The sequence below is a fragment of the Corvus kubaryi genome, unplaced genomic scaffold (assembly GCF_017639235.1).
Source record: "Corvus kubaryi isolate FWS band 111438036 unplaced genomic scaffold, C.kubaryi_AGA036_p1.0 split2-37374, whole genome shotgun sequence".
In the NCBI taxonomy this organism is placed as follows: Eukaryota; Metazoa; Chordata; class Aves; order Passeriformes; family Corvidae; genus Corvus; species Corvus kubaryi.
Genome location: NW_024582082.1, coordinates 632855 through 646882, shown reverse-complemented (window position 1 = coordinate 646882; position 14028 = coordinate 632855). Strand labels below are relative to the sequence as shown.

At 43.3% G+C, this 14028-nt stretch overlaps 1 protein-coding gene across 1 annotated transcript; it reads left to right on the top strand.

Moving 5' to 3' along the window:
- Nucleotides 1-11: 11 nt before the first annotated feature.
- On the top strand, nt 12-13613 carry LOC121658133 (U7 snRNA-associated Sm-like protein LSm11; the record flags this gene model as incomplete). The annotated part of the gene is made up of 4 exons (XM_042014645.1): nt 12-207; nt 4189-4328; nt 5078-5161; nt 6649-13613. Coding segments are annotated over 4 exons (807 nt in total), but the record flags the coding sequence as incomplete, so codon positions are not given.
- Nucleotides 13614-14028: the final 415 nt, after the last annotated feature.

The window sequence follows — 14028 nt, the reverse complement described above, 5'->3', positions numbered from 1 at the left end:
CGCGCGGCCGCCGCGCCGCCCCCGCCTGCCGCGGTGCCCCCGCCAGCCGCGCGTCCCGCCGGGGCCCGCCCGCCGCCGACCCCGAGCGCATCCAGCGCCTCCGCAGCCTCATGGTCAACGCGGGCCCCGAGCAGGAGGCGGCTGAAGGCGGAACGGCGACGCGGCGGCGGCGACGGGCACCGCGCAATGTCCTCACCAGGATGCCCCGTAAGGGCGCGGGCAGCGCGGCCCCGGGGCTGGGCGGGCGCGGGGAGCCAGGGCTGAGGGGGAGGCGGAGGGTGTGAGGGCCGGGCCGGGACCGGGGTCATGCTGAGGTGAGTCGAGGGTTGCGGCTGGGCCCGGCGTAGTGTGGGGATGGAGTTTGTGGGTGAGAAGGGAGCGATGGCTGGCGGAAGGGATTAGGTGACAGTGGGGTGCGGTGGGTGGTGTGAGGGGAATGATTTGGTTTGATGGGGTTTGACACTTGGATGCAGAGGCACTGGCACAGGTTGCCCAGAGCAGCTGTGGCTGCCCCATCCCTGGAGTGTCCAAGGCCAGGTTGGACGGGGCTTGGAGCAGCCTGGTTTAGTGGAAGGTGTCCCTGCACATGGCAGGGTGATGAGAACGAGATGGGCTTTAAGGTTCCTCCCAACCCACACCATTCCGTGATTCTCTGAAATGGTGTGCAGGAATGAGGAACAGCATTTCACAGAGCTGCTCACACAGAGATGACACTGACTTTGTTGTGGTGATGTCCTGCTCTGTTAATTGGTTAATTACATACATTCTCTTGGTTTTAAGGAGAAAAGGGATGAGACACTGCTGTGTTCTCAAAAGTACTATTTTAAACCAAGACTGGTATTTGAGTCAGCCCAGGGTGTAGTTAAATCATAACCACGGGTGAGTCTGTAACACACTGCTGTTACTTGTTGCTACCCAAACATCCTGCAGGCAGAAATACTGACATTTCTGATAACATGATGGCAGAACAGTGGGTTGAGGTGTGAGATAGCTGTGATATAGCTAAATTCATCAGTTGTGATGATGATACAAATTTCTTGTAAAAATCAATTCGTGCAGTCAGGATAAATATCTCCTAAACATGAAGAGGTGCTACTTGTGCCCCCACACCAAGAATCAAATGGCATTGCTGTTAGGTGAGATGTAACTTTAGTGTACTTAATTGAAAATACTGGGGTTCTTTTTGGAATCCAACTATCTTTTCACCATCGCCTTAATTTTTTGTTTCTAAAAAGGCAAGGCCCAAAATGTCCAATTCTGAATGCCCAAGGCAAAACCTTTTTCTTGCTTAGGCACTAAAACACAGTGTGTTCATTGCTATAGATACTGCGTGATCTTAAGTGTCACACTTAGGGCTCTGCACAAATGTAGAGGTTCTGTTTGCACAGGATTTCCAGAAAACTTAAATTCTGATTAATCTTAAATACTGATTTCAGATTTTAATATAAACCATTTCAGCCTGCGGTTGTGATGAAAATTTAAAAAAACCCAACCCTGTAAAAATTAAGAACCATTAAGAACACATACTTAATATCCACACATCCATATCTGGACCTCAAAGAAGACTTGCACAACTGATACAGAAAGTGCTATTCAGCAGCCTGGGGTGTTTCAAGAGTGATTTATAGCCAAAATTGTGTGCTTTCCCTGTAAATGGGGGGTGTCTGCAGCACAGGTGGGTCTGTGTTTGGAGCTTGGACTGTGTTGGATCTGTTCAGGAGGAGCGATTTATCATTTCTTTGAGTTTACCAAGGGGCAGGGAACTCATGTGCAGGGCAGGTGGGAAGGTGTTTGACAGTGTTCTAGGTTATTTCAACTGTTCTGACTTTTCTCTTGTGGTTTTTCTAATCTTGCCTCTTAATAGAGTCTGCCCTGAGGACAAGAACTTAACTAGAGTTTGGATCTTTATTTTCACCCTTTTGGGGTACTTGCCCTCTGCTTACGGTAGTTTTTGGGTCATTTTTCAGAGTTTTGGTATTAAGCATGTGCTTATTTTATACAAATAGGGGTTGCATTTTGAGTACCAACTAGGTAACTTTTTTCCCTGTCTATTGAAAAATTGTTAATGCTGGTACTTAACAACACAGAAGGCACAGGCAGATTCAGCTGTGTGCAGAGCCTGCTCATTACAGCCCTTGGTGCTTGCGGAGGAGGTGTGTTCCAAAAATAAATGCCTTGCGTTGCTGGTTTTGTTTTTTGCGAGAATGTCAGGTTGTTGAAGGGTTTTTGGATGATGCATTCTGCCCTTTTGCTCAGGTGAAGCTGGAGGTTTGCCATGGAGGAGCACATGCAAGGAAAAGTGGGCAGAGTGTAGATTTGGTAGAGCTGTGTAGTGTTTTCCTGGGTGCTGAGAGGCAGAGGTGTAGTGGGAAAGAGGGGTTGTATGTGGAATTTTGTAAGAAGTTGCAGATAATGTCCCTACTTAAAAGGAATATTAGAATTCGAAATGTAAAAAAATAAACCCTCGATTTTATATTATTATGTAAATTCTCAGGGTTGGTTAGAAAAAATACTGTTTTCTGATTGAAAACATCCATTTGATATTGTGATGGTGTCATCTGTAGTTCCTGTGATGGATCTGTCAATCCCGAACATAAGTTTGTTATCAGTTCAGCTGAAGGAGACACAGAGACTCATGGAAAGGCCCCCTAAGCAAGGCTGGGAGGTGCTGAGACAGCTTCTGCTCTGTGTGAAACCAATTTCCTCCAGTTATTCAGCTGGAGAGGGCTGGCAGGAAGACAATGGATCTCAAAAAATAAATATGATTAGGTTAATTCAGAGGAAACTGATTTAGATTTCCCTGCTGTGGCCATGAATTACCCTGCAGCCGAGTCCTGCAGATCAGCTGTTTTACACAGTCACTTTGCACTCACAGGGAGCATTTTCTGGTGTGCAAATCAAGTCTTGAATCCATAGTCCCTAAGGCACAAGGTGAGAGATCATCTCTGTCTCACATATTTTATTAATATGAAGAAATGTGTGAGATTTTAGACCAAGTCTTTTCCCTGACTCTTAGTAGGAATTGTACAGCAGTCCTGGGGCTGTGTTTGCACAAGCAAACGGGTACCAAGGCATGGGTGGAAGTTGTAAATAATATCTACCCCTCTAGATGAATTACACTTGCAGTGATCTCTAGTGTACAGACAAGGCTTGTGTGAGCCAGGCAAGCTGTATGTTTTATTGAACTCTTTTTGCCCTGGTTAAAAGCATTATTGTCCTGGGGTTTAGCATGGTTTAATTGCTGGCTGCTCCTTAGAATCATTTTATTTCTTTGCCAAAGACTTGTATGACTTTGAAGGATGTTCAGCTGGCTGCTGAAATCTTAGCTGAAACAATACATTTTCATCAGTTTAAACTGGTCCAGTTTAGTAAATTGAAGGATTTTGAATCATTCATTGTTTCAGAAATCCTCTTGTAAAGAAAAGGAACACATCTGCTATGATTCTTTGTTCACAGCTCGTAACTAATCTGAGGTGGCCTTAACCAGGCATTTGTCGTTTCTGTGGAGCTAACTCTGCCCCCATGAGCTTTCTGTTCCCTCTCAACCACTTTTATTTACAGTTAGGATTACTTGGCATGTTTTTGAAATGTAGCAAAAAGATTTTCAGCTAAGGCTGATTTGGCTGTGGGCTATGTAAAGCAAAACCTTCATATTTTTGAAGTCTTGGCTGTCCCCACTGTAAGAAGAGTTTTGGTGGTCTGGTAATGGCAACCACAGTGTGTTACAGTGCTTGGGGCTTCTCTTTGCTATTGTTATGAACACAAGTGTTGTGCCAAGGTCTGCCAATACTTGTACATGGAGTGGATTTCTACATGTCTTTTAGATAGATAGATACTGAGGAGAGAGTTCTTACTAGAGTATGTAGTGACAGGAAAAGCGGGAATAGCTTCAGACTGAAAAAGAGGAGGTTTAGGTAGATATTAGAGAGAAATTCTTGGCTGTGAGGGTGGTGAGGCCCTGGCGCAGGGTGCCCAGGGAAGCTGTGGCTGCCCCATCCCTGGATGTGTCCAGGGTCAGGTCAGAAAGGGCTTTGAGCAACCTGGGATAGTGGAAGGTGTCCCTACCCATGGCAGGGGATTGTAACAAGATGATCTTTAAGATCCTTTCTAACCCAAGTCATTCTATGATTCTGTTCTATGATTCTGTATGTTTGGTTGAAGACTGATGATGTTCTCTTTCTGTTCTAGTCCATGAAGGCAGCCCACTGGGGGAACTTCATCGCTGTGTCCGAGATGGTGTCAGAATCAATGTTCACATCCGCACTTTCAAAGGGCTTCGTGGAGTCTGCACAGGGTTTTTGGTTGCATTTGACAAATTTTGGAATATGGTAATTATTATTCCAGCCCTTGATTTGTAACTGTTATATTGAAAACTTGAAATTTGCAACAGGTTTAAGCAAATAACATATGGAGAAGGTTAATGTGCTTTTGTGGTTCACAAACTTATTTGCTCTGGCACTGAGTGCTGGGTTTGAGATGTAAGTGGTGCTTGGTGTTGGACTGGTACATCTGGGAGGTGCCAAACCATCTTAGAGAGGTTTTAGGTGAGAGAGAAGCTTTGAACAGTTTGCAGCACCTTCAGAGGTTTTGCATAAGAACACAGGAAGGTGGAATATGAAGAATATCAGAAGCTTCCAAAGCTTTCTCTGCAAAACCCAGTCTTTCTGTAGTGGTAGGTGCTTTTCTGTTTTCTTTCACTAACATCACTGAGCTGTCAGTTACAAAAGCTTTTCCCTGTGTTCTACCTTGTGAAGATCTTAAAGACAGTAGATGGAAGAGCAGCTATTAAATATTTGTGAGCCTGGAGGTGTGAAAAGTTTGGAAATGGGGAGGGAGGAAGGATTTTGCAGGCAAGGATCACAGAGATTTTGCAAGTAATGCAGAATGAACTTTTCTGCTGCTTTTATACCTCAGTACAATTTAGATGATTAACAAACCAGCTCCAAAGCACAGCCTGTTCCTGGGATGGATTTTCTCTCAGAATATAATTTCATAATGCTTTGACACAAACCTGGTCCAAAGCTGCTTCATGTTTTATTTTAAGTTTGATCTTTCTGTTTCTTTTATCTTTTTCTAGGCCCTGACAGATGTGGATGAGACTTACAGGAAACCAGTAATGGGAAAAGCCTTCTATGCAGAGCCTCAGCTCTCACTGACCCGAGTAGGTGACATCTCCTGTTTTCTTTCTTACTAGGATCTCCTTTTTCAAAGTGTGAAAGGGGAGCATTGATTGGGAAGCCATGTTTGCATCTGAAATATTTTACCTCCTTTTATTACAGAAGACTCTAAAATAACTTGAACTGAGAAAAGAAATACCCAAAACGTTTTCTGACCTTTCTGAAAGTATTTTAGTAGTTCAGTGTTACTAAAGCTCCACTTTAGAATCAGATCAGAGTTGCTGCCACTGCTTAATGTAATGTGCTGAGCTTCTAGAAGCTCACTCTGTGGGTTTTGATGTATTTGTTCTGTGTGTTTTTTGCACCTGTGACTGATCAGGTCCACATTTGTCCTGCCAGGGGATATGGCAGAGCATCCCGCTGGTACTGATGTTCCTAATGACACAAGCCTGTGTCTGCAGCCAGAGAAACAACACAGCTCTTTGGCCACTTGAGCTTCCATTCTGGGTACTGTGAAGCCCAAGATCTCCAAAGCTCTCCACTCTCTAGGATCCAGCTGCAAATAGAGTTGTTTACCACGTTGACAACTGAAGAGATGATAGATGAACTTATGGACAATGAAGGGAAAAAAAATGTGACAGGGATGTGCCCATTGAATGGCAACAGCTCTGGGCCTTTTGAACATCAGAGAAGCATCACAAAAACATTTAAACTGTTCCATTGTCAGGAGTTTGCTTTCAAATTCCTGCCATTTAAATCTGTTTTCTGATAGATCCCACCCTTCATTTTTTTAAAGATTAGTTAAAAATAATCAAGTTGTCTTTGTTCCTTTAGCTCACTCTCACAGGGGTTGGCTTTCCATCCTGTTGGTGGGAAGAGAGAGGCTAACCAAAAATCTCATTTGTCATTATTTTGTAAAAGCTTGTCTGCTGCCAGAGTAAAAGCAATTTCTTTTCCAGTTTCACCACCATGTATTCTTAGATTAATGAGTTCATACAGTGCTTTGGGTCTGCTGCTGTAGCTTTTATTATTTTTCTGTTGTTTGTGGTCTGCTCACCTCCCAGAATACCCACATGTCATCTTTTAATTTGTTTTAGGGAACACAAAAGATCCCTCAGTTTTTCAGTATGCACCCTTTGGAGGCCCCTTATCTTAGGGATTCGTGACACAAGGATAGAAATCTCTCTAAAACTGTCTGACAACATTAAAAGAGCATGGGAAAAAGTGAGCTGTAGGAGCAACTTGGTGTATCTGTTGCTCCTGACCAAAGTTAAAGGCTACCACGTAACACTCTTGCTCCCCAAATTAAATTCCTTGGTGCTCGCATTAAGACAATCACAACCATGCAAGAGACCCATTCACCTGTCACTGTTTGGTAAGAAAGCATGGTCTTTATTGCTGGTGGAGATCTGTCACTGTGTCTTGTGAGCTCTGATTTGGGATTGTAGATGAAAATGCAATGTAGAAGGGTGGAACAAGTGGCCTCTCTTGTTTTACAAGTGTGGTCATAGATACAAATGTCCTTTTACAGCTGTTTGACAGACTCAAGCTGCAGGAATCCTCGGGGAAAAAGGGAGCTGACTCAAAGACTGTCTCAGAGGAGCTGGCCCTGACAAATGACTCTCAGACGCTGAGTTCGAAAGCTGGATCAGGACGAGGGAGAGCAGAAGAGGAGCGTGAGAGGCAGAAACACTCGGTCAGAGCTGGAGAAAAGAAGACCTCAGGTGACAGAAGTGAAGCTGATGTGGGCAGCAGGACTGCCCACACAGAGGGGGCCAGTGCTGGTGGGGCCCGAGCAAGGAGCCAGTCCCGGAGGAGAAGGCGGCCCAAGGTGGATTATCAGCAGGTGTTCACACGCCACATAAACCAGATCTTTATTCGAGGAGAGAATGTCTTGCTTGTCCATTTAGCACATTGACTTGGCTGAGCCTTTGTCAGCATATTTATTTGATAGCATGACTTGCTGCTGCAGCTCCCATTGTTATTTAGAGTTGTCATTGAGTAGGATGGTACCATGGCTGGTTTCCCATTGCCACAACAAGGCAGGGGAAAGAATTGTAACTTGAGCATCCTGGGCTTGATGCCAAAGCAGCCTCCTTAGATCCCAGTTGGGGGTCTCAGGCGAAGGTCAGCAATGCAGTTGTTTCTGTGGTATGAGGGAGTTAAGAAACAGATCCCACTGTTTCTTAAAAAGAAGCTAAATAGAGAGGGTTGGAAGAGAATTTCGGTGTACTCTGTTACAGGAGCTACTTGAGGCACACATTTGAGGACAGGATCTGCACCTGCAATAAATCAGAAATGCTCTTTTGCACATTCTGAGTAATATCAAGAGGAAATTGCTAAGGAAATCAACTTTATCTGCTGCTGTTACATGGATGTCCTATCTTCCAAACGTAATTCTGACAGTCATTTTGAAATAGTTTATAAAACAGGAGTCACATCCTGCTGTTGGCTACAGGCCTCTGCTATAGTTAGCTCTGTAATGCTCTGTGAGATAGGAAACCTCTTAATTGTAAACTGCTCTTTTAATGTGAGTGATGGCAGGACTGTAACTTGTTTCCAGCATCAAAGCTTAGGCTCTCTTTGTAATGCTGTACTTTGGTCCTGCCTCACCAGCAAGCAGATGATGTAGCTGATCCAGAGACCTCCCTATTTGGAGTTTACCTGTGAATGCTGTGGATGCAGATGGAAACCTATCCTTTTGTATTTCACCCATTTGCTACTTATTGTAACAATGAAGCTGGCAAAGATTGGTTTGTTCTCAGGTGTGTTTGTGCTGAGCACACCCGTCCTGTACTTAAACGCCCTTCTGGCTCCCTCTGTTGAAACCAGAGCTGCTGTGTCTCCAGCCGTTCTTATGGAGCAGGAATCTTCATGGGTCTTTCCTGTCCATGTGAGGGATGCATCATCTAACTCCAGTTGAGCTTTGAAGAGTGCCTGAAAAGGTTTTGAAGTATAGAAGTCAGACTCAACTCATCAGTGTTTCATTTTAGCAAGGCTGTTAAATTATTGTAGATCAGGCCAGGGTTCTGTAGGTATAAACTGCTTTCCAAATAATCCACGTGCAGAAGTTTGAGGGTAAATGTAACTGTTCCATTATGTAGTCTCTTCCCTTTGTTGTCAAAGGAGATCTCATGCTGCTATTCTGTATTCATCTCAACTGCCTTGTGCTTTGCAGCAGCTCTGTGTGTTTAAGCTGAAGTTGGGAAATTGCTTCATAGCAGGACTTACATTGCATATAGATGTCCTGAGTTCTCAAACTGAGTGGCTGTACTGTGGGTGACATGGATTTCTGTTGCTGCAGATGCAGCATTCTGCTTGCTTGGTCGTTAGGGGTATGTGTGGTGTTTGAGCAAATCACAGAAATCATTTAGCAGGCATTCTGGACACACAAAGCAGCTGTTTGCCTCTGGGGGAGCCTGAAACTTATGTCAACATTTCACATGACATGGGGCTTGATGAGCTCAGCTGCTGAGCTCAAAGCCAAGTTCAGCCTGGGACAGAATAAAAAGTACTGTTGAGGCAAAATAGTTTCATCAAGGGTAAAAAAGAAAAGAAAAAAAAAATAAATACTCTCTACAGCTTCTTATGAAATACTGCTTTACTGCTGTAATCCCATCCCTCTGTGAACTGAGACTAGGCACTGAAAAGACTCTTCTCATGGAGATTCTTGTTTCCCCTCCCTTCTTGACTGTTTGTGTTCATGGACTCTGCAGTTTCTCCCTTTTTTTTCTTTTTTTTCCCTTTCTCCTGTCAGTACTTTGTCTCCTCAGGACATTCTAAACTCTGGTTTAAAAAGACTGTTCTTGTTGCCCTGGCTTTCTGCACCCTCTCCTGGTTGGCTTTCTGTGTACTAACCAGAACCCTCACAAATTACTAGAAATATGTGAAGCTAGAAACAAGCTGTTTATCTTTGGTCCTGACTTCCCAGCAGCTTTTATTGCAAGTGAATATTTTCTTCCTTATGTTTTGTTTGTGAGGATTTTCCCCTCTGTTTTCTCGCAGCTTTGTTTTCATTTCAGCTGCTTGGCATCACTCCTCTCTGCCTTTTCCACTAGTACCAAAGGCCACTGGTTTTGAGCTCTCCTCTTTCCTTCATATTTGACCAAAGGCTGACACACAATGACATCTCATTGAATTCTTGCTTTTCTTCACCTCATATTCTTAATTCTGTTTGTCTGCCTAGTTTATGTTGCCTTGTGCATTAACTAAGATACAACTACTGTGAATATTTTTGTGGTACTGCTGCCTTTCCTTGTTGACTGACACTTCCTCAAGTTCTCAGTTGCTGCTGGAAGTCTCAGTGTTTCCTTTCATAAGAGATTTTTCCCTGAAACCTTACAGATGTTTGTTGCTTTACATCAAGGAGTTTCTTTGTTAACATTTTGCAAAAAAGGCTGGTGCTTAGACTTGAGTTGGTGCCTTGATTTTTATATCATCCCTGACCTGTTCTTCCAGAATCATCACCTTGGTGAGCAAACCTGGTTAAGGATTATAGTTTATCTACTTTTTTTGCACTACCTCATTATTAAAATGTTCCTCCTCTCATCTGTGAAGTTGGTTAAACTTCTCTCTTCCAGTTTAGATTTAAGGAATTATTTGTTGGTTCTTCATTTGTTTCCTATTTTCCTGTCCGCCTTTCTCATTATTTCCAAGCTGCTTCCTAAATACTGCTGCTTCCTCTTCTACAACTTCAGATCTGCCAAATGTCTTCCTTTTCCCACCTTTTCTGGCACTGTATCTTTTAAAAATGCATTATTAAAATGCTATCTTATGTATTTTGTCTATTTCAAGCATCATGATTGTGATGAAGCAAGTGATCCTGTAGGTGTGGTTTCACTTGCATGTTCAATACTTCAGATAATGTTTCTCTTTAAATAAAATTGAATGTCATGTTCTGAAAGGAATTCTTCTACCTCACTGAAATACTCTCCTAAATCTGTTTAAAAAAAAAAAGAAAAAGAAAACAACCTTTGGAAACAAATGAGCTTTGGTTTGTTTGGTTTTTTAAAAATTGTTTCTGGTTGTTTCTTTCTATTGTTTTCCAAACTCAAGATAAAATTTTTGTTCAAATATTTTTTTGCTCCCAGCCCTTCCTCTCTTGCTGCAGTGATGCTGTGAGCACAGACACACCAAAGTCTTTGTGCAAATCAATGAAAAGTAAGAAACAGAGAGCAAGGTGAGAGTGGAAAAGCTTTGGGCAGATATGAAGAAGTCCCTGGAAAGGATCCACGGGTTGCCACCTCTCCTGTATTTCTAGGACTTTGCTCAGCCTGATGCTCAGCAGTGGTTCTTAAAGTGTGTTTGGGGTGAGGTACCCAGTTACTACAGGGAGCAGTTTTCTGCAATAACTTCGAAGAAGCATTGGGATAATTTGAGAAAGTTTTAAAATAATTTCTAATTTCTGGGATTAGGTCTTAGGAAATGTTTTTACACATGCGCTTCATTTTTATCAAACATTTCTTAGGCTGTGGTAGTAGAAAAGGTAAGGCCAAAGGGAAAAAAAGGAGCTTGTAAAAAAATGGGGGTTTAGTTCCTTCTCTCAACTGACTTGTCCAGCTTATTAATTGCCTGGAAGGTTTTTTTCTGACCTAGAGTGAGGTACTTAGCATGTCCTCCCCCAGGTGATTACTGAATTAATCATTGAGTGCTGTCTTCCATCTGCTTCTTATCCTTCAGTGTTTGGATTCATTGTTTCCTTTGCAGCATTCCCTCCGCAGGGCAGTGTCACAGCAGGAACAAGCCTGACTGCCCACTGGGTTTTACCCTTCCATAAGGCATGTTACCCTGCCCAGTTTTGAGTCTAGAGAGCCTTTGGCTATTCGTGATTTTCATACCGTTCTCTTTGATTTTTGTAATTATTTGGTCAGAAGAATTATTTATCTTTGATAATATTACTTTTTGGAGTAAACCGATTTTTTGAAACTTAAAAAATATTTTTTTTATTTATTTTCCTTCACAAAGTACTAGGTTTTCCTAGTTTGCTGTTGCAGTCACCCACTTGCACCTGTGAATCGCTGGGTGAAGAGTGTGCAGGATAAAAAGAGGCAGAGAAAAAAAGATGTCTAATTCTTATTGAACTTGACATTCTGTCCAACATGCTGCCCACACTCACCCTGTTTCTTACTGGCACTAACCTAAATGAGACAGGTGGAAATGATTTCATCCAGAATCTTGAAGGAGAATGGAGCAGGGACAGCGGACTGAAAACACTGAGTTCATGAAGATGTTTATCTCCAGGTAAACTTCCTGTCTTTGATTAAACAGATCAGAGTTATAACCACCAACTCAACACTGCAAGCTCTGCCACTGGATAAAATTGGAAGGCAGAGTCCTGCACCTTTTCAGAGGAGATGCAGTGATTCCCTCAGCCAGGCCAGCTCTTGCCTGAGAAGCTGCTCAGGTACATGCCAGTGTCTGCCTCAGAGCATAACTGCAAATACTGCCAATTAATATGAGGATGTTTTCTCTCCTGCCTGCACTGCTGAGTGTAAAATATAAATGCTAAGGTCTGCAGCATCTGCAGCCCAGAACGACTTCAGTTCATGCTTTCGCTTCTTGACATTGGCTTAAAAAGTTTCAAGTTTGTACTCCTAGGAATCCTGAGACAGTCTGTTAGAACATTAGGAAAGGCTGCTGCTGACTAGAAATAGTATTGGAAAAGTAAGTTTTTATAGAATTTGTGAGATTCTGATAGTAATTAAAGTATTGCAAATCTGGAAAGGCTGAGAGAGTTGGGATTGTTCAGCCTGGAAAAGAGAAGCTTTGGGGTGACCCAGTTGCAGCCTCCGAGTACCAAGTAAAAGGGAGATTACAAGAAAGACAGATAGAGACTATTTACAAGGGCCTGGAGTGACAGGACAAGGGGAAATGGCTTCACACTGGCAGAGACTAGGGTTAAATGGGATATGGCAAAAAAGGAGGGGAGAGGAATTATGCAGGTGGTGATAACTCCTTGACATGGGAAGGGGCTTTCTAAGCTGTGTCCTTGGGCACAATCCAGCCAGCACTGGGCAGTTGAGCTCTGTAGATGAAGGGGAGGATGCAGACCCAGCTCTTGAGTGCAGCCTCCCTTATGCTTCGAGCCCTTCACAGCACCTGAACTGGCCCTGGAATCTCTGCCAGGCTCCACCCATAATGACTGACAGATTTGAGTCCGCCTCTAACATTTTGCAGAGGAAAGCCAGTGGAAGAAGGAACTAAGCAAATTTGCCATTTTGAGGCCGGGATGGAGGCTTGGTTTTCCTTGTTGGCTTCCTGGGGGTGCAGGAGAAAGGACTACTTTACTGGGGAAATAGCAGAGATGCTTTGCCTCATGATGTTTACAAGTCCTTTTAGATGTCACTGTTAACTGCTCTTGCTCTTAGCTGGTGGAAGTGAAGGCCTGTCAGGGAAGGAAAACGCCTTCTGATATTTCAGGGTAACTATCTTACTGGCTTCTAGCTTTGTGGTGCACACTTGGATGACTTTATTGAAAAAGAATTAGTACACCTGAGACTTTCAGTCAGTCTTGTATTCATTTAGAATGAAAAGTAGTTTGATCAGTTTGTGCGAAAACATATCCATCCTTTTTTCCTCTCTAAAGATCAGTGCTCCCCCTCAAGAAAGAAAGGAAAGCTGCTCCTAAAGTGATTGCTTCTGATTTCCACTGCTTCAGAGCAAAGTGCAACTGTGTAAAGGTGTCTTCAGCTGAGACATTATTCTGAGAGGACAAGATGAGAGAAATATTTGGTCTCCCTAGAACTAAAGTGGGCATTACAAGGGGAGTAGATGGGTTGACCTCTTTTCAAGTGGTGCACACACCCACTGTAGTTGCATGGACTGGGACTTGTTAACCAATCAGTCACCTGTAAAACTTCCTTAGGGAACCACAGAGGAGCAGCATGAGCCACCAGACTGACTTGGGGCTGGAAGTCAGGGGCTGACAAATTCTGCTCTCTTTGCTGCCTCTTGCTCACTGAATGGCCTTGGCAAGTCGCTTCCATCCCTTGCCCTGATGCTCCACAGCTGAAATACATTCAAGAGCACTCCTTGCCTGTCTTGCAAGGATCTGGGGAAGTGGTAAATGCTATAAAAGTGCCAAGTGTTGTTATTAAAAGTCTCTCTGTCAGGTAATGCAGATATATCAACCCTCTGCCCTCTCCAGGCTTGTGACTGTTAGTTAACCTCACCTTGTCACACAAAAACTGTGTGGGGAATCAGGTACAAAAACACTCTTCAGTCTTGACATCACTGATGTCTTCAAGGTCACATTTGGTGACTTCAATATCTGTTTCACAGCTGCAGTTTCGTGTTTGGATCAGATGGTGATAAATGGGGGTGTAACTCGTTTGTAATTCCTCTCTGTCTTCCTAAATATTTTGTGTCTTAGGAAGCTGATGCTGCTATGAACATACTGGGTAATACTGAATTTGCAATATTCTGCTTTCCAGATATAAATGTTTATATTTAAAATTGCTAGGACTGCAATGCAATAAATATAACCATGTAACAGTTTGCCTCGAAGCATCATTTTTTTGTGCTCTACCAATAGAGTGATGTGTATGGTGTCAGTGAAGTAGTTGGGACTGCTGTGGTTAGGACAGATGCTGGATGTGGAGTCCCCCAGGTGTGAATAAAGCACTGCTATCTAGTCACATAACTGGAGACAAACCAGTCGTGTGTGTACAAAATAAGAGTGTCATGATACTTGTCTTTTAGAGATGCAGAAGGGAAGTGAACTTCATGCTGATGAATGTAACCACCGTTGGCCTGATCACTCAAAGGTCTGTTACCTTAGTGTGTGGTCTTCCACAGTGCCATCAGGAGATGGTTTTCCAGGAACTGGAGAGGTCCAGAGCCAGCATCCGAGCATCTGCTCCAGTGTGTGTATAGCCACTGGGGAATCTGACTTCCAGGAACATTTCTGTTC